At 43.9% G+C, this 18,647-nt stretch overlaps 1 protein-coding gene across 1 annotated transcript; it reads left to right on the top strand.

The window, feature by feature from the left end:
• Positions 1 to 17,858: 17,858 nt before the first annotated feature.
• LOC143636908 (uncharacterized) lies at positions 17,859 to 18,647 on the top strand. The gene is made up of 2 exons (XM_077104389.1): positions 17,859 to 18,156; positions 18,421 to 18,647. The coding sequence occupies exons 1-2, from the start codon at positions 17,859 to 17,861 to the stop codon at positions 18,645 to 18,647; spliced, it is 525 nt and encodes a 174-aa protein (XP_076960504.1).

Genomic DNA, 18,647 nt, shown 5'->3' with positions numbered 1-18,647 from the left:
TCTCTCTTTCCGCCTTCTGTTCCCTCTTGTCGCTGTCCCGCCCTTAAGCCTTGTTTCCTCTTTTTCTTCTAACTCTTTGCTTGTCCTTTGGTTCCTCCCGCTTAAGGATGTCTGCAGCTCCACGCGCCAGACTCCTTACATGGAAGCCTGCGTGAAGACATCTTGTTCCTGCGATGCGTGGAGAGAACTCTTCTCGCAGCGCGCTAAGAATGTATGTTCTTCCCGCAATGCGCTAAGAATGTGTGTTCTTCCCGCGATGCGCTTAGAATTCTAGTTCACGCAGCACGCTAAGGATGTGATTCTTCCCGCAGTGCGCTAAGGATTGTTGTGCCAGCCTTCGCGCTCGTGCACTCAGCCTTCCCGCGCTTAACCTTTGTATCTTCTGTTTAAATCTAGCCGTTTGCTTTTGTGTTGTCTTATCTTTTGAGCCGTTGACCTGACCCATCTAATGTCTGAATAGTTACTTTCGGCGCAGCATGCGCACCAACCCCATTGGTTGACAGATAAAGTGACTGACATAATCTTTTGAGATCTGCTTTTGCCATGCTTGACCAGTACCTTTATCTGATCCGCCCATGCTTTTTACTGTTCCCTGTCAGCTTTATCTTGCCCCCTGCAGCTGCCATATCTTTTGATATCTTTACTTTTCAGAACTTTTTACCGTTGATATCTTTTCTTTTACTTTTTGAGATCTTTTCCCCTTTTTCTAGGGATTGTGTTCCCTAGGGTTTCTCTATAAATAATAATAATATTTTCATAACACATCACACACAAACACTTAATCTCTCCTGTTCTCTTGCTCCTTGCTCTCTCTGCCGTCTTCCTCTCCTGCCTCCGTCTTCCTCCCTGTTCTTCCCTGCTTTTCCGGTAATATATATATATTATATATAATAATTTACTTATTAATTATGCTAACTTATAATCAAGACTTAAAACAGATCATTAAAACAATAATCTTATTTATAGGTTAACTTGTGCTTGTTTAAAGTTGGTTCTTGCTTTATCTTACACCGCATCGTTTATCAAGTGAGTTATCTCGTATCTAATCCCTTTTTATTTTAAATGCTTTGGGATGTTCATGTGTTCATACAAAACTTGAGTCGTAAACTGTTTATGAACTTTAGTCGCGCAGTATCCCATGTGTTGAGGACGTAAACTTGGCTGTTTATTTGTATGTGTGGATCATTAACCGTATTGACGGTCTATTCCGCAGTTTTCATGGTACCATTAGATGAACACGGGAGAACATTCGTTTATGATTTTCTCTTTTGTTTACACATGCACAGTTAGTCTTGTTTGTGAGCTCAATTGTGAGCACTGGCAGTCTTGTCTCTTAGAGTTGGTCCCGATCAGATTACACCCTTGTTGAAAACCAGACATACACATGTTGCGCGCAGATTTATTGTTATCTATGTATTGTATTAAACTTGATTTCTCACCAACACGCAAGTGTTTGACGTTTATTTTAACACATGTTCAGGTTTGCAGTAGCTGTTTTGGAGCTTGTGGACACGTAGGACGTTTTTACTTTTGGACCTAGAATTAAAATGTATCAAGACAAGTTAATGTTGTTTGAATGTTATAATTTATAATATATTGATTTATGTTTGATTTATGTTCTTTATTTTCCCCGCTGCGCGTGCGCGATAAAATGTGTATTAATAAATATTGACACCAATAGTGTCACGAGTAATGAAACAATATGTGGCGCCCCGATGTATAATCCGCCTTTGGTCGGGGTGTTACATGTTGGACCTCATTCTCGTGGGAAACATTACTTAACCCCCAGATTATCTATAATCTGTCCAGGGTTCACTTAGTGTTTCTTCATTGGCGCCATCCGTGCATAAAAGCTAAAACTATTTTAGTTTTTTCACAATTTCTGAAGAAATGGTTAACGTTACTCCGGTCCAAAGGCCTGTAACCGACCAAGAAACCCCGGTAACAACCCCAGCAACTGGGGGGAACACCGGCGGTTATACAATCCTTACGAACACTACCCCGACTACCCAAGCCGGGGCAAGTGCAGTAAATATTCCACTGGGGTTCACCGATACCCAGCTGGAAAAACGAACGAGGGTCCCTCGCCAAACACAAGATCAGGTGAAGGCGTGGGCCGAAGCACGGCAAAGAGAATTCCAAGCCGAATTGGATGAACGCTTGCGTTCAGCTCAACAGGCTGACGAATTCGGCAGTACTCGCCAACACCTCAATATGAGCAGTGACTGCGAGTACTCATACGACGAGTTGGAGTCCGATACCGACGCAAACCCTCGCCATAAGGCGAAAAGGAAGCGTAAGGAAACGGACGTCCAACCAAAAAGGAATTTTGGGGAAGCTTTTAAACCAATCGCGGAGAGAAACCCGCGTGACTTCTCCAAAACCTTTAGACCAACTGCTACAAATGCAGGAAAGTCAAAATTCGCAAGGGACATTGCGGAAGCAATCGCCCCGAGAAGTGCCAAACAAATGTCCAACATTGGCACTTATGATGGTCTATCCGACCCAGACGACCATTTGAACAGGTTCATTGCGGGGGCTACCGTCAGCAACTGGACGGAACCCACGTGGTGCTACATTTTCCAGATGACTCTGCTCGGAGCGGCCAGGGCATGGTTCGATCGTTTACCGATCCACCACATATATGACTGGGCGGACTTTCAGAACAAGTTCAGCCAGCACTTCAGCCAACAGAGGAAGTACACTGAAGAGCAGTGGACGATCCTCAACTGCGTGAGAGAGGAGGATGAATCTTTACTAGACTTCATCACTCGCTTCAACTCCAAAAAGCTAAGTCTCGGCAACATAAGTGAGGATCTGGTTCGCGCCGCCTTCATCCAAGGCGCCGAATACCCAGAACTTATCCGCACATTGACGGGTAAGGATGGCATGCCATCAACATGGGATGCCATCATGACGGCGGCAAAGCGCTTTGCCGAGACGGAAAAGCAACTGGGAAGGGATCTTCCCCAGAGTACACACCTCTACACGCAGAGGACAAGAGAAAACAATGTCCGGATCGCCCGGCAGAACAAAAAGAGGAGGCTAGGTATTTGGCAGTCAAGGGTAAACTTTGACACCTCATCCAGCTCTCGCCCTCTTGTTGGCGGAAGGGACAACACACACCCTTCAAACCGAAAACACCGGTGGACGCCACTCACGAAGAGCGTCACGGAGATATTTGCCACGGAAAAATTGCCATGGCCAAAAGCCCCATTGATCCGGCAGAAACCTAATGCGGATCAAAGCAAATCCTGTGATTTCCACGGGACAAAGGGTCATGGTACTGAAGAGTGCACATCCTTGAAGGATATTATTGAGACATTTGTCAAGGATGGAAGACTTGCACATCTCGTGGCATCAATCAGGAAGGGAGGAAGGAATGACAACCGGTACAGAGGTAACGGACGAAAGCCCGTCGACATCAGCATCAACATGGTTCATGGCAAGGTCAGAGGAAGAAAAAGACGAGTGACAGAACCATGCGCGTGGAAGGAAGCTGAGGTGCGCTTCCCGCGAGTGCCAGGAGGCCCCAGCAAAGAAGGCCCCATCGTCATCAGAAGCCAGCTGGGGCATTACATCACTTCCCGCACTCTTGCTGACAACGGCGCTTCGTCGACAGTGATGTACAGGCAGTTCTTTGATAAGCTGGATGATGAAGACAAAGAACGCTTGGAAACGGTCTACGCTTCAATGGAAGGGTTTGACGGCAGTACAGAAACCCCCCTGGGTATCCTATCTTTCCCCGTTACTCTTACTGATGGGAATCATTCACGCACAGAAGACGTGGATTTTGTCGTGATGAAAAAGCCACACCACACGTACGACATCCTATTCGGAAGAGACGGGATGGCAAGATTCAACGCCGTGGTATCTTCAGTCCACGGCATGATGGGATGGCCAACAGCTGAGGGTGTAGCAATGATCACTGGCATTCCCCAGGTATGCATCGCATCTGTCTCATCTAAACCCAAACCGAAAAAGGCTAAACCAACCATCACCGAACCGGAAAAATGGGCCTTCAATGGCAAATACCCCGACCAGGCCGTTACCATTGGACCAACAATCGTTGATCCCACCCGCACCCTACTCAAACGCTTACTGCAGAAAAACGCTGACATCTTTGCGTGGGCACCAGCTGACATGACTGGTGTACCCCGAAGTAAGGCGGAGCATAAGCTCAAGTGCGATCCGGCTGTTACGCCAGTCGTACAAAAGCGCAGAGTAATGGGGCCTGAACAAACTAACGCGTGTAGAACCCAAGTCAAGGAACTCCTTGACGCAGGCATCGTACGCGTTAGCAGATATCAAACATGGGTTGCAAATCCCGTAATGGTACCGAAGAATGACAAACAATGGCGCATGTGCATAGATTTCAAAGATTTGAACAAAGCATGCCCCAAAGATTGTTATCCGTTACCAGAAATTGAACTTAAGGTGGATTCGTTGGTACCATTTCGCCTTAAATGCTTCTTGGATGCGTATAAGGGGTACCATCAAATCCACATGGCCGTAGATGACCAGGACAAAACCGCATTTCGGACGCCCGATGGTACATTTTGTTATAAAATGATGCTATTCGGACTTAAGAATGCAGGGTCCACGTACCAACGACTGATGGACAAAGAGTTTCATGCCCAAATCGGGAGAAACTTGGAAGTCTATATGGATGATTTGGTCATCAAAAGCCCCGAGCCAGAAGCGATGTTGAAAGACATTGAAGAAACTTTCAACACGCTCAGAAAGATAAACATGAAGCTCAACCCGAGCAAGTGTTCATTTGGGATGGAAGAAGGGAAGTTCTTGGGAGTCATTGTTACTAAAGATGGCTTCAGAGCGAACCTTGAAAAGGTCGAAGCCATTATTAAAATGGAATCACCTACCACCATCAAACAGGCTCAGACACTGAATGGACGACTAGTCGCACTTAATCGCTTTTTGGCAAACCATGCGGATAAGTCGTTTCCTTTCGTGTCAACATTGAGAAACTGCTTAAAGAAAACGCACTTCCGCTGGACACCAGAAGCGGAAGCAGCTTTTCAGGAGATTCGGTCACGCCTGATCGAACTCCCAACACTTACAGCACCACAAGCGGGAGAGGAGTTAATCCTATACCTTTCCGCAACCGGGGCAGTCCTGCTAATAGAACGAAAAGGCATCCAGATGCCAATCTATTATGTTAGCCGTGTACTAACAGACGTAGAAACCCGGTACTCTACCCTCGAAAAATTGGTCTTAGCACTTATACACGCTTCACGCAGGTTAAGACGATATTTCCAGGGCCACCCAATCACCATTCTCACCAACTTCAAACTCTCAAACGTTCTACGCAAACCCGAATTATCGGGACGTCTAGCCAAATGGGCAATTGAATTGGGAGAATATGCAATTAAGTACAAGCCAAGACCAGCCATAAAGGGCCAGGTCCTGGCCGATTTTATTGCAGAAGTCCCCGCTTCGCGGGAGAAAGAGTGCCAGGAGGAGGCTCAACCCTCCCCAGCACAGGACATCAATGATGTCTGGCGACTCTACACTGATGGAGCAGCCAGTAACGAGGGTTCAGGCGCAGGGTTAAAATTAACCAACCCAGCAGGCCAAGAATATACTTACGCTATTCGGTTGGATTTTCCAAGTACGAATAACGAAGCCGAATATGAAGCATTCTTGGCCGGTTTGAGAATTGCGCGTAAGATGGGAGTGAAAAACTTGGAAGCCCACGTGGATTCCATGCTGGTGGCCAACCAAATAAATGGGACGTACACGGCTGTGAACGACACAATGGCCCTGTACCTCGCCCAGGCAAAAACCCTTATGCGTGATTTTAGTGATTGTAAAGTCATACACGTCAAGCGCAGCGAAAACAAATCTGCGGATGCGTTAAGCAAGCTTGCATCACTAGCCTTCACCCACTTGGGAAAGGACATCCGCATTGAACTCCTCGAAGCACCATCAGTCCCGCACAAGGAAATTTGTGTCATCCAAACCGGTACAGAAACGTGGATGACACCAATAATAAATTACCTTGCAGCAGGAACACTACCAGAGTCAAAAACACAGGCAAGAAAACTACGCTGTAAAGCACTGAATTATCAGCTCGTCAATGACATCCTTTACAGACGTAACTTTCTTGGCCCACTCTTGAGATGCGTGGACAACCAAGATGCTGACTACCTCCTAAGGGAAGTACACGAAGGCATCTGTGGAGTACACGCAGGTCCTCGCGCTGTTGTAGCCAGGCTAAACAACGCGGGATACTTTTGGCCGGGGATGAATACGGATGCACTGGCATACATCAGAAAATGCAGGTCTTGTCAGCTTTACGCACCCAACACGCACCGCCCGAAGAATGAACTTGTTCCAGTCACTTCTTCATGGCCATTTCAGAAGTGGGCCATCGATGTGACAGGCCCATTTCCTACAGCAGCAGGAAATGTTCAGTTCCTAGTGGTAGCCATCGACTACTTCACCAAGTGGATAGAAGCAAAACCTTTAGCCCAAACAACCGCGAAACATTTAAAAAAATTTATTTGGGAATTTATTATTTGTCGTTTTGGACTTCCACAGAATTTGGTGAGCGATAACGGCACCAACTTTGCTGACAAGAAGCTACAACAGTGGCTAAAAGAACTTCAAATCACCCACACCTTTACCTCAGTGGCACACCCGCAAGGTAATGGTGAGGTGGAAAGAGCAAATAAGAGCATCGTCGAAGGCATCAAGAAGAGACTATCGGAACACAGATCCGGCTGGGTGGACGAGCTTCCGCACGTCCTTTGGGCAAACAGAACGCTGAAGAAGGCCAGTACGGGAGAAACCCCGTTCAGCCTCACTTATGGCACTGAAGCCATGGTCCCGGTCGAAATTGGTCTACCCTCGCCAAGGGTCTTGATTCAGCCAGAAGACAATGATGCGGAAAGACGGTTGGATCTCATGCTAACCGAGGAACGCAGAGACTTAGCCGCAGTGCGTGAAGAGAACTACAAACGACAAATGCAAAAGTACTACAACACGCGGGTAAAACTCTGCAACTTCAAGATAGGAGACTACATACTGCGTAACAACGAGGCTTCAAACCAAGAGCGCCCGGGAAAGCTGGCCCGGGTTTGGGAAGGGCCATACATTATCAAAGAAGTCCTGGGAAAGGGCGCATACCGGCTCGAAAGGCTCGATGGCACTCCCATCCCAAGAACATGGAATGAAGCTCAATTACGCAAATGTTATATGTAGATCAATTCCAAAACTTGTAAAGAAAAGGCCTAGAGCCACTTCTAACGGAAATGATTCTCCTTTCATAATGTGTTTACCTTTATACTTATGAACTTCCCACTGGTCGGTATTTACCGCATAAACGGGAAGAAGTAAGTCGTTACGTGTGGAAGGCGGCAAAACCCGCATAAACACAACGTTAAAAATAAGGGAAACCTACACGCAAGACAGATGTAAGTAAAGTTTAGCCATCCTTGTAAGTGCAAGTGACGGTCTTACCCGCACAATCACGAACAAGGAAGCAAAACTTCAACCTATCATCTACCACGTTCAAAGGTTATCTTAAAAAAAAAAAAAAAAAAAAAAAAAAAAAAAAAAAAAGATGAGGAAAACCTACACGCAGGTCAGATATGGGTAAAGTTTAGCCATCCTACTAAGTGCAAGTGACGGTCATACCCGCACAATCACGAAAGAGGAAGCAAAACTTCACACCTATTATCTACCACGTTCAAAGGTTAACTTATCCTCAAATAAGGTAAACCTACACGCAGGTCAGATGGTAAAGTTTAGCCATCCTACTACGTGCAAGTGACGGTCCTACCCGCACAATCACGGAAGAGGAAGCAAAACTTCACACCTATCTACCACGTTCAAAGGTTAACTTATTCTAAACACTTGGAAAATTGCTAATTTAAACTTAAGTATGTAAGTCATATAACGTTTATAAAGCAAGGAATCCAATGAATCAAGCGGTCTTAGCCGCGCAAAGATTTACATTTCATAAATATTCGTTACAAGAATGGCCGGGTAACTACCCGCCTACAAGAAAGTAAATCTATACAAACTAAATCTATCCTAGCAGCAGGAAGGGATCTTCAGGATCAGGCTTCAGGGCCACTTCCACTTGGACCAGCGCCGTCAGTAGAGCGTGGCTGTTCAAGGTAAGCCTTAAGGATAAGTAGCCCGTCATCAGCAGCAGCAATTTCATTCACCTTCTCCACCACCGGATGCGGGAAGGCGGCGTATTGATTTACTGCTTGGTCATATATGGCTTCAGTATCAACATTGTACAAAGGGAAGTTGGATGGCGGGACGCCTTTCTCAACAAACCCTAGACCAAGCAGGAAGCCGACCCGTTCCCCATCCTTGTGAGAAGCGTTGAGGGCTGCGCTCATTGCATCGTCGTAAGATGTCTCTGAAAAGACCCGATGCACAACCTGCATAAGAAAATATACAAGTGTCAACACCCTATCTACAAAGAAAAGCGTGAAGACATGAAGATAGACATACCTGAGACAACGCTTCTCGAAGAAGCCATTCCTTGGCAACCAGAGCTTCTTTAAGGGCGGCTTGAGCTTGGGTGCAGGCGCGTTCGGCTTCGCTTTTGTTAAGGTTGGCAAGTAGCACTTCCTTTGCGGCAGCCTCTTCGACGCCCTTAAGCTTCCGCTCGGTTTGGTCAAGCACGCCCCTCTGGTCCAAGATCTCCTGGAGCTTCTTGGCATCTTCCATCGCCAAGGCATCATGAGCACGTTGGAGAGCCTCTAATTTGGCCTTGAGCTCCTCGTTCTCCATGCGTAAAGGCTCAGCAACGGCTTCAGCCTTGGTGGCCCTCTCGGTCGCGTTCCTCGCAGTCTCCTTAGCTAGCCGAAGCTGTTCGTTAACAGCTTGGGCAGCCTTGGAGCGGGCCTCGAGTCGCGCTTGAACCTCAACCTCGAGGGCCTTGAAGGCCTTCTCCTTCTCCGTAGCAGCTGCGGACAGCTTTTGGTTCTCCTCCCGAAGAGCCCGCGCTTGAGATACTTCTTTGGCGCGAGCTGCTTTCAACTTGTCGTTTTCACGACAAAGCAGCTCGACGCGCGGCTGCATCCGGGCTTGGAGAACCCGAAGCTCGTTGGTTAGCCTACCCTCCTGGTAGCTAGCCATGGCTTCCCCCAACGCACCATGGGGAGCAGCGTGGCGAGCCCATTCCACGCACTCCACAGGGGTACGAAGGGTTGTTCCTCGGCGTATGTTCCATCGCGGAACATACACTTCATTGTAATCCGACGCTGCAAAAGAAACAAAAAGCAGTTAGGAAAAGATGATAAAATATATATAGAAAAATGGGCCAAAAGAACCCTACGCACCTGTAGGGTCAATTACAGGCCGATAGCCGCCGAACCCATCACCTGAACCCAATGGAAATCTGTCCAAGAGGTCAGGCATATGGGAAGGTGGCGGAAAGATGCGAGAAGCCCCACGCGTACCTGAAGGACCGGCCGTCGTTGCCGATGACGGGGGCATGGTAGCAGCCGCCGTGGTTGCCGCCGCGGTCGCTGCCGCAGAATCCGCGGCAAAAGTAACCGCCGGCTCTGTGAAGGATGCTGTAAAAATCGCACTCACAGCCGGCGGTGACGTCATCTCGGCTGGAACAGTCGGCTCAGAATGAGCAACTGAACCAGCGGAAGCAGGCGCAGGCGCCTGGGTCGACGCCTCAGGTAGGCTGACCAAGCCTACCGTCATTGGCGGAGAGGTAGTACTCGGCCCCTCACCCTGGAATGCGCCAACATCCACACCTGCGTAAAGAAGAAAAGTGTTAAAAGACTTGGAAGATTAAACTACGAAGATAAAAGCTAAGAGTTGTACTTACGGGTTTTCTTAAGCTTGAACGTACGGACGGGCGGGGACGAACCCGATGGAGCCGGTCTCTTGATGCCGGTCACCTTCGTCGCCATTGGTTCTCCGGAGGTAACAGTCGTAGCCTCCGGAACAGTGGTCTTCTCACCACCGGGGTTCCCCGCCACCTCTTCACTATCTGACTCAGTGTCAGATAGGAGCACTGGATCGGCTGTGGAGGCCGCCTTCTCCTTCCCTTTCCCGCCGGCAGCCCTCTTCTTCCGCACTAACGGAGGACCATCTGCGGATTCCTCAGAAGAAGACAGGATGTCAGGAATTCCAGCAGCGAGTACAGCACTGAGGGGTGGAGGAGAGAATAACGCCTTACCTGGCCGCCGGTGGCTCAGGATCTCGTGGCCCAGCGGATAGACCTCCACAAACCGATCCGCTGTTTGCTCCAGGATGGGCAACTCGTTCTAGTCAAGAGCACGAGTACCCACCCGCACGGGACCGTCAGCTTCCCGCGGGTACAGGAGCGACTCCAAATTGTTCCCCTCTGAAAGAAAAGAAACAGTTAGAAGACAAACTCATATCAGCAAGAAAGACAAGACATACCATAAGGAGTAGAGTTCAAACCGTATTCGAGAAGGATGGGAACCTGAGACGCCTCCTTCCATACCCGGCTCATCCCCAGCATCACCATCCCGGACTCCGCAAACCGGTAAACCGGAGATTGGACCCGGGATATCTTCGCAAACCATTCCGCCTCCTGGTAGTTGGTGGCGTGGTGGCTCGGAATTGCTTGGCCATTTTTGAACTTCATGGCAATGGGGACGGCGCGGGCAGAAATGTAGAAGAACTCCCGCTTCCACGATCGGAGACTGCGCTCGGTCGCGCAAATCTTCAAACCCTTGATCCGGGTTGTCAGGGTGTACCACCCCTGGATGCACCTCCAAGTATAGAAGGTCATCAGGCGGTCCACATAGGGCTCAATGCCCAAAATCCGGCACACCCACTCGAAGTGGCGAATCTTGGCGATCGCCATGGGGTGCAACTCGGTCAAATGCACACCGTGCCTCTCCAGGACACGGTACACAAACTTTGTCAATGGGAACCTAAGGTTCCCATAAACAAAGAATGCAGCATATACCCCGATCTTGCCACTGGAGGCATCATACACGGTCTGATGGGGTTCAGGAAACTCAGGCTCGAGAGGATCGAGCATGAACTTCCTAACAACATACCTGTACTGATCGCCGGGCAGAGCACACTGGCACTCGCCAGCAGTACTCTTATCATCGACTACAGCTTCAGTATCATGTGAAGACATATTGCAAAGGAAGAAGAAACGATTTCGGAGGAATGCTCAACTGAATAAGAGAGTATTCACCAGAAATCGCCTTAAGAGATGAAAGAGAAGAAGTGAAGATGTGAATTACAAATGACCCTCTTCCCCTTTATATAGTGATCGCAATTAATGCGGTGAATTTAATGCGAAGGAGAGAGAAATAGAAGGTGCAATGAAACTATGACACGTGGCAAAGAGCAGGCTGGCAACAGCTGTTGACAGGACGCGTACCATTAATTTCGCTGCCACGCGCCCGAAAAATCACGCCCACGCGCCTGAAAAAGCGTCTGGAATGACCATGTACTGTCACGTCACCATAACTTCCTGCACGTCCTGACACAGTCAGAAGAAACCGTCGCACGACGTTTCAGATGTTTGGACTGTTCTTATCCTCACCAACCTTTCGAATTTCAAAATTCAAAATTCAAAAAGATTCAAAAGTAAGCGGGAAAATACCCCTTACCTTGGCAACCAAGTAACCATAAGACGGATACGGGTACAGTGTTAAGGCAAAACCCTTCACATACCTAGCACCCGCAGGGAATTGAAGCCAAGAATACCCCGGCAACAAAGTAACTATAAGACGGGTGCGGATACAGTGTTAAGGCAAAACCCTTCACATACCTAGCACCCGCAGGGAATTGACGCCAGGGGTACCTTGAAAGTAAAGTAACCGTAAGACGAGCGCGGGTACAGTGTTCAGGCAAAACCCTTCACATACCTAGCGCTCCGCAGGGAACTGAAACCAAGAAGGATCTTCTGGGCAATGCTTGCGGAAACGGAAATAACATCCCCGCAAAGCGGGAACGTCGAGAACTACATTGTTTGAGGCTCCAGGATGGAATTGGTGGTTTAAACATAATTGATCACTATGTTCAAAACTACCAAAACCTCAGGGAGAATCCACACAAGTGAGACTCAACGCTCCTGACTTGCGAGAAGGTTACATACCTACCCGCATCATACCCAAAGATCAAGCAAAAAAATCGGGAATTTTTGCAAGTGACATTAGGAAACCCGCGGGAAGAATCCCCACGGAGAACCTTAAAACTAAAAACCCTTTTCAAAACCCCTTGCTTAAAGTCCAAAAGTTCACATCACTTTATTAGACATTCATGAGAAGAACATTGGACTGGGGGGACTTGAAGAGGTAGGTCCCAGCAGAGACCAGTTGGTCCCGCAAGACTCACCTTGAACAGGGACGTCTGCGCAAAGGCCATCTGCTCCCGCAGGACCCACCATGCTCATAGAATCTTACGCGCAGTACGCAAGCTGTACACGCAGGGAAAGCCTCCCAATGGTGAAGTACCCCGCCTGTTCCCGCAGTTGCGGATACAAGCCATCAGGGAAGGCTACCCGCAGACAGCAGGGCTACACGCACAAGGCAATAGCTACTTCAGTAGTCACATGAAGGAATGAGCAAGGCGGGAACAATCCCGCCAAAATGAGCCAGTCCGTATGATTCTGAAAGATCTTTTGTACTATACCTACCAAGGTATGGGTAGGACAGACGATCTGACCAGAACAACCCATGAGCCAATCACAGGGTGACAGCTCACCGACAACAGTACGAGGAGGAGCACCCTCTAGTACTGTTTGTCACTATTAGCCGCTGCCTACTCACCAACCCTTACTGAGGGGCGTGCGTAGTCTACAGTTGGTAGAATAGTGTTACTGTTGGCCGTAACCTATTCACCAACCAGCATGGCCTGCGTATAATCCACAGTAGGTGGGACGTGCATAATCTACAGTTGGTGGAATAGTGCAGCCGACTTTGTTACTGTTGGCCGTAACCTATCCACCAACCAGTATGGCCTGTGCATAATCCACTGTTGGTAGAACAGGAATACTATTCAGCCGGCTGAACCTTCTAGGAAACCTACCTTCGGCTATAAATACTCCAACATCTTGGAATGGTAAGATCATCTGCTATCCAGTTATCTAGCAATCTCTTAATATACACTTATATTCAGAGCAATCTAGTCTGATTCTCACGCCGGAGGGTGGTCACAAGGAGGAACCCCCCCCCCCTTCTCAGTGACGAGCTTACGGTGTTTGTTTTGCAGGTCCCCTGAAGAACAACCGTCTCTGTTGGACCTCATTCTCGTGGGAAACATTACTTAACCCCCAGATTATCTATAATCTGTCCAGGGTTCACTTAGTGTTTCTTCACTGTCCTTCCCATTCTATGGAAGCCATTCATGCTCCCTTAATTTGTTTAATCTTGTAATAATAATTTAATGAATAAAGTGTATGTATGTTGGTTTCATTTGTTATGTTATTACAAGTAAAATTTCCTGACTTCAATTTGAAGAATAAAAAGGATGAATCAGCATATCATTTGTTCAGTTATTAAATTCCAGAGATGAACGTATCATAACAGAAAAGGAGTTGGTGGGGTGACTGGTGAGGCACGTAAATGCTTAATAACGTGTACGGGAATTGTGGATAAAGCTGGTAAAAAGATACAAAAGATTATTTATACGTAACCAAGAAAATCTTGTGAGTTGCGTGTTATGCTAACTTTTATATAAAATCTTTATTTACTCTATATGTCTTTAATTAATTTAACTATCAACAAAATATCATAAAGAGAACCGGTCTTCTCGGTCAATAGCATGAGGTGATAGTTAAGGTTTCAGATCTTAAGGGCTATAATTCGAAGCCTAATTCAATGGGGCTTTTCCTACAGCGGTGGTTTTCCTCGATGTTCTTACGCGAGTCAGGTCTGAAGCATCAAAATCAGTATGGACGGTTGACATTCCGTCTCAAAAAGACTCATTCAGTTATGAGTAGTGGTTCCAAACATTGTAAAAAAAAATAATAAAGAAAACTAGGTATCATAAAGCCGATGATCCTTTCCAGGGATGGGCAAAATCGGTATTGGTACCAATTAGTACAGGTACCGAACTGATACCGGTACCGAAATCGATACCTATTTGGTACTGTCGGTACCGGTTTGGTACCAAAGTTTTGAGTTTTCGGGACCGGTACGGTACCGGTATTTCTGAAAATTTACCTTACATACCGGTACCGTACCGATACCCAACCGAACATTTCGATACCAGTACCAAAATTTTGCGATTTTCAGGATCGGGATTTTCGGTACCGGTACAGGTACGGTACCGAGCTCATCCCTAATCCTTTCGAGACCTCTTGGGGTCCCGGTTAGATTCCAACAAGGAAAAACACCAATGTTCTAGGTTTTTAACTCGAATATGGTAGGTTGTATATGGGTGGTAAGTCTTTCGGAGCCCCCCGACAACCAATTACACTAAAACTGTTAAAAAATAGTAATAAATTTAATTAAAGCATTTATAAACAATTTAAATTATTAATTATGGTATAGTGGTAGGAGACTTGGGTTTTTCGGTGGAGACCTAAGTTTAATCCTCATTTGTGTCACTTTGGTGGAATATGCTAATAAAATATTTGAGCAAGGTCTTGCAAGGTTGTTGGTTCAAATCCTGAGCCCGCCCGGATTTTGGTCCCACCGAGGGTTACGCTAAAGAGTTCTGTTTTTGTTGTAGCACAACGACAAAAATAGAAACACGATAATAAATAAATAAATCTAAACACATGGGTTGCATATTTCTCCTTTTCGATTATATTATATGAAATACAGTAAAAAATAATAATTTAAACTTTATACTAAACAACAAACATAAACAAATATGGTTAATGGGTCATTGGGTTTTAACTGGTTTGAGCTTTAATCTGTTAGAAGTTTTAATTTGGTTGGGCTTTAAACAAACATGGGTAATGTTATGTTTTTTCAGATGTAGCGAAATACCGACGAAAATAAAATTTTTCAGAGGTAAACAAAATATTTCTTCAGAGGTAAAAAAAATAAAAAAAAATTTTCACCACCGACGAAAAATGTCCATCCCTGAGAATAGTGTTAACCGAAAATTTATTTTTTACACAGGACACTTAAAACAAACTACGGGTCTTTCAAGAGCATACGCGTGTCTCCTAGAGTAAATCAGGCAAAGCGGAGTATACTATCGAAAGACTCGAGCACCCGAGTTGTACCTAGAAGGACGATAAAGAAAGGAATACTAGAATTCTCTTTTGAGTGCTTCTAATGTTATTGGTGTATCATTTGAACTAAGGATTAAGGTACATGTTGGTTTTATAGGGGAATAGAAGTCGAAACAAGCCCATAAATGTATAGCACATCAAAAAAGTGCAAGAATAACAAGAGGAAGATTGGTAATTCTAGTCCATACCCAATTATAAAATTATATTTCATACTAGCCTCATACCCATTAAATACCTAATAATTATTTATTACCCAATAGATATTTGATATAACCGTAGATATCGAGTATACGTGTTAGTTGATTAAAATAACACTAGGTGTGATTCATATATCCAGTTCTTACAATCCAAGAAAATAAAAATATAAAGCCTATAAAATTATTGATAAATAAGTATGTATGTATGTATGTATGTATGTTTTGTGTAATTAATGAAGTATCATCTAATATTATAGGGTAAAGTTAAAATACAAATGATAACAAAAATAAGAAGGGTGAGAAGAAATCTAATACATTGATCTTAGATTTAAATGGTGGAGATTAATTTAAGAAAATAAATTGATGAAAAGGGTATAAGAGCATTTCCAGCCCGTCCCTCATCCCCATCTCTATAATTATATTAAAAAACACCGCATTTCCCCTTCTTGTTCAATAAAATAATATTTGTTTATATCTTTATCATTACAGTTTTCTTTCTCTACTCTATAAGTTACAAAAAAATCACTATCTTTTCCCCAAATTACAAAAAATCACTATCTTTTCTCTTTCCATCCTATAATTTACACTCACAACCATTCACAACCCCACCCTATAATTTACAAACCCTCCTTACATAATTTTGGGGAATGGGTTGGGAATGCTTTTGTTGACTTTCTCTTTCCACATGCAAGACACATGTCAATTCCTCCATCATTTTAAAACGTCTAACTTTTTCATGCAACATTATTTTTTTAAAAAAAATTCTCCATACTAACAAGCGTTTTTTTATCTTTATTATGAGTATCATATTGTTATATAAAAAAAAATAGTCGACTTTTTATATTGTGCTAGAGGTAAGGCTGTCTACATCTTACCCTCCTCAAACCCTACCATAGCTCTACTATTGGTGGGATATACTGAGTACGATGATGATGATGATATACATTGTGTTATAGATTTTGGTCATTGTGTTATCAATTGATACTCATATTATAGATAATTAAAACAAAGATTACGTCATTATGTCTTTTTGTTTTGTCATTGTGTCTTTGTGCTCGTCATTTGTCTTTCTATTTATCATTTTGTTTTAGTCATTGTGTATTACGTTCATATCATTGCGTAATATGTAGTTTCCATTGTGTTTTACGTTTCAGTTCATTGTGTTATATGTATTCACCATTATGTTTTACGTTTCATGTAATTGTGTAATATGTATTCATCATTGTGTTTTATGTATTTGATAATTTGTTGATTTTATCATTATATTTTACGTATTATTATTACACAACCGTATTATTAGCATTTAAAAAAACACAAGGAAGATTTGAAAGACACAATGACGAAAAAGACACAATGACAAACAGAAAGACACAATGACGAAAAGACACAATGACGAAAAGATACAAAGACGTAATTTTTTTTTAATTTTTATATAACAAAGTCATACTCATATTATAGATAAAAAAACGCTTGCTATTATGTTGAACTTTTTAAAAAAAATAATGTTGCATGAAAAAGTTATGGACATTTTAAAATGATGGGAAAATTGACATGTGACTTGCATGTGGATAGAGAAAATATGTATTATTACTTTTATACCATTTTACCTTTGATTCCCGCTTAATACATGTTAATCAACTATGTCTTCTCACACTTCTCATTTTTGTTGGTCTTTTTAGAATAAGTCAACCCAATTCCATATCCTCCATGGTATATATCCTATATGCCGGTTTAAACTAATCTCTCTATTGACATAATGGAATGGTCTTTGATGCGGATTCGTTTTGACATCTTAAAAATAATGATTTCCAAGATATTTCCCTTAAAAAAATATATATATACTTCAATCATGAAATTTCAACACATTTAAAAGAATCCACATATTTGACTTAAATTTCGTTCCTTTATTTAAAATAAGTGGCTTATACTTTTTTTTTTAAAACAACGACTTTCTTGTGTGTGAAGCCATCGTATTTTTTAAATTAAGAGAGCGTCATTACCTCACTCTAACTAGACTATGCTGTCTTAATCCGGCTCATGCTGGCTTTAGAGTTTGGCTTGGCGTTTTCTCGTGAAACCATACTGCCGACTGTCACTTGACAATCATTGTACGTGTGCCACAACAAGAGCATAACTCTATGATGTAACACACAGTGGGACGAAAACTCCGATTGACTCAGAATTCAAACTGACAACCTTACAAGACTTAGCTCAAATCTTTCGTGTCGTAATTCAAAATGAGTGATTATACCTAATAATAATAATAATAATAATAATAATAATAATAATAATAATATAAACAAGTATTAAATAATAACAATATAATAAAATATGAAATAGACAAGAGTAGTGGTGGGTGGGGTGAGTCGAGTATATATACGTTTGACTGTTGTGGTGCATAACATCCCTTCCTTACAACTAACATTATCATCCCATCTCCTCTTCTCTTCTCTCTCTCACCGGCCAAATCCATGGGCAACTGTCAAGCCATCGACAACGCAAGTTTCGTGTTACAGACCGAAAACGCCCGAACCGAAAGGTTCTATTCGCCTATCCCGGCTGCACAGATCATGAAGCTGCACCCTGGCCACTATGTTGCACTCCTACTTACCACCACCTTATATTCATCATCATCCGACCACCATCAACCACCCAACAACAACAGCGTTTCAACGACTAATCAACCGCTTCGTGTTACTCGAATCAAGGTTCTTCGACCGACCGATAATCTTATTCTTGGTCATGCTTATAGACTCATCTCTACACAAGGTTTGCTCTTTTTTTCTTTTAAATAAAAAAGTGTATTTTATTATATTAATTAATAAAAATAATGTTTACATCGATATATAAATAAAACTGACAAAAACTACGCCAAAACCTGCGTACGCAGGCCCTTTTTGGATATTAAGGACTTCAAAAGTTATATTTATAGATTTTGTAGTCATAGTATTACTGTTTTTATATTTATGATCGATATATCTTTTTAATTAAACAACTAATATCTTATTATGATTATTTGTTTTTGTTTTGTAGAGGTGGTGAAAGGATTAAAGGCGAAGAAAAACGGAAAATCAAATAATTACAAGAATTTTCAACCACCGGAGTCTATAGGAAAGGAGGAGGCGAAATCAAATTGTGACCAAATCTCAGGGATGGAATCTGATCAATTGGGGAAAACAGATAAACATCGGGGTCCTCAGAACTCGAAACCTAGGGGATGGCATCCATCGTTAAACAGTATATCCGAGGCATCAGGCTAG

This window comes from Bidens hawaiensis, unplaced genomic scaffold, assembly GCF_021521415.1.
Source record: "Bidens hawaiensis isolate Kalapana, Puna unplaced genomic scaffold, B.hawaiensis_p1.1 tig00008086_1, whole genome shotgun sequence".
NCBI lineage: Eukaryota > Viridiplantae > Streptophyta > Magnoliopsida > Asterales > Asteraceae > Bidens > Bidens hawaiensis.
The sequence above is the reverse complement of the archived record's forward strand: the minus strand, read 5'-3'. Positions and strand labels throughout refer to the sequence as shown.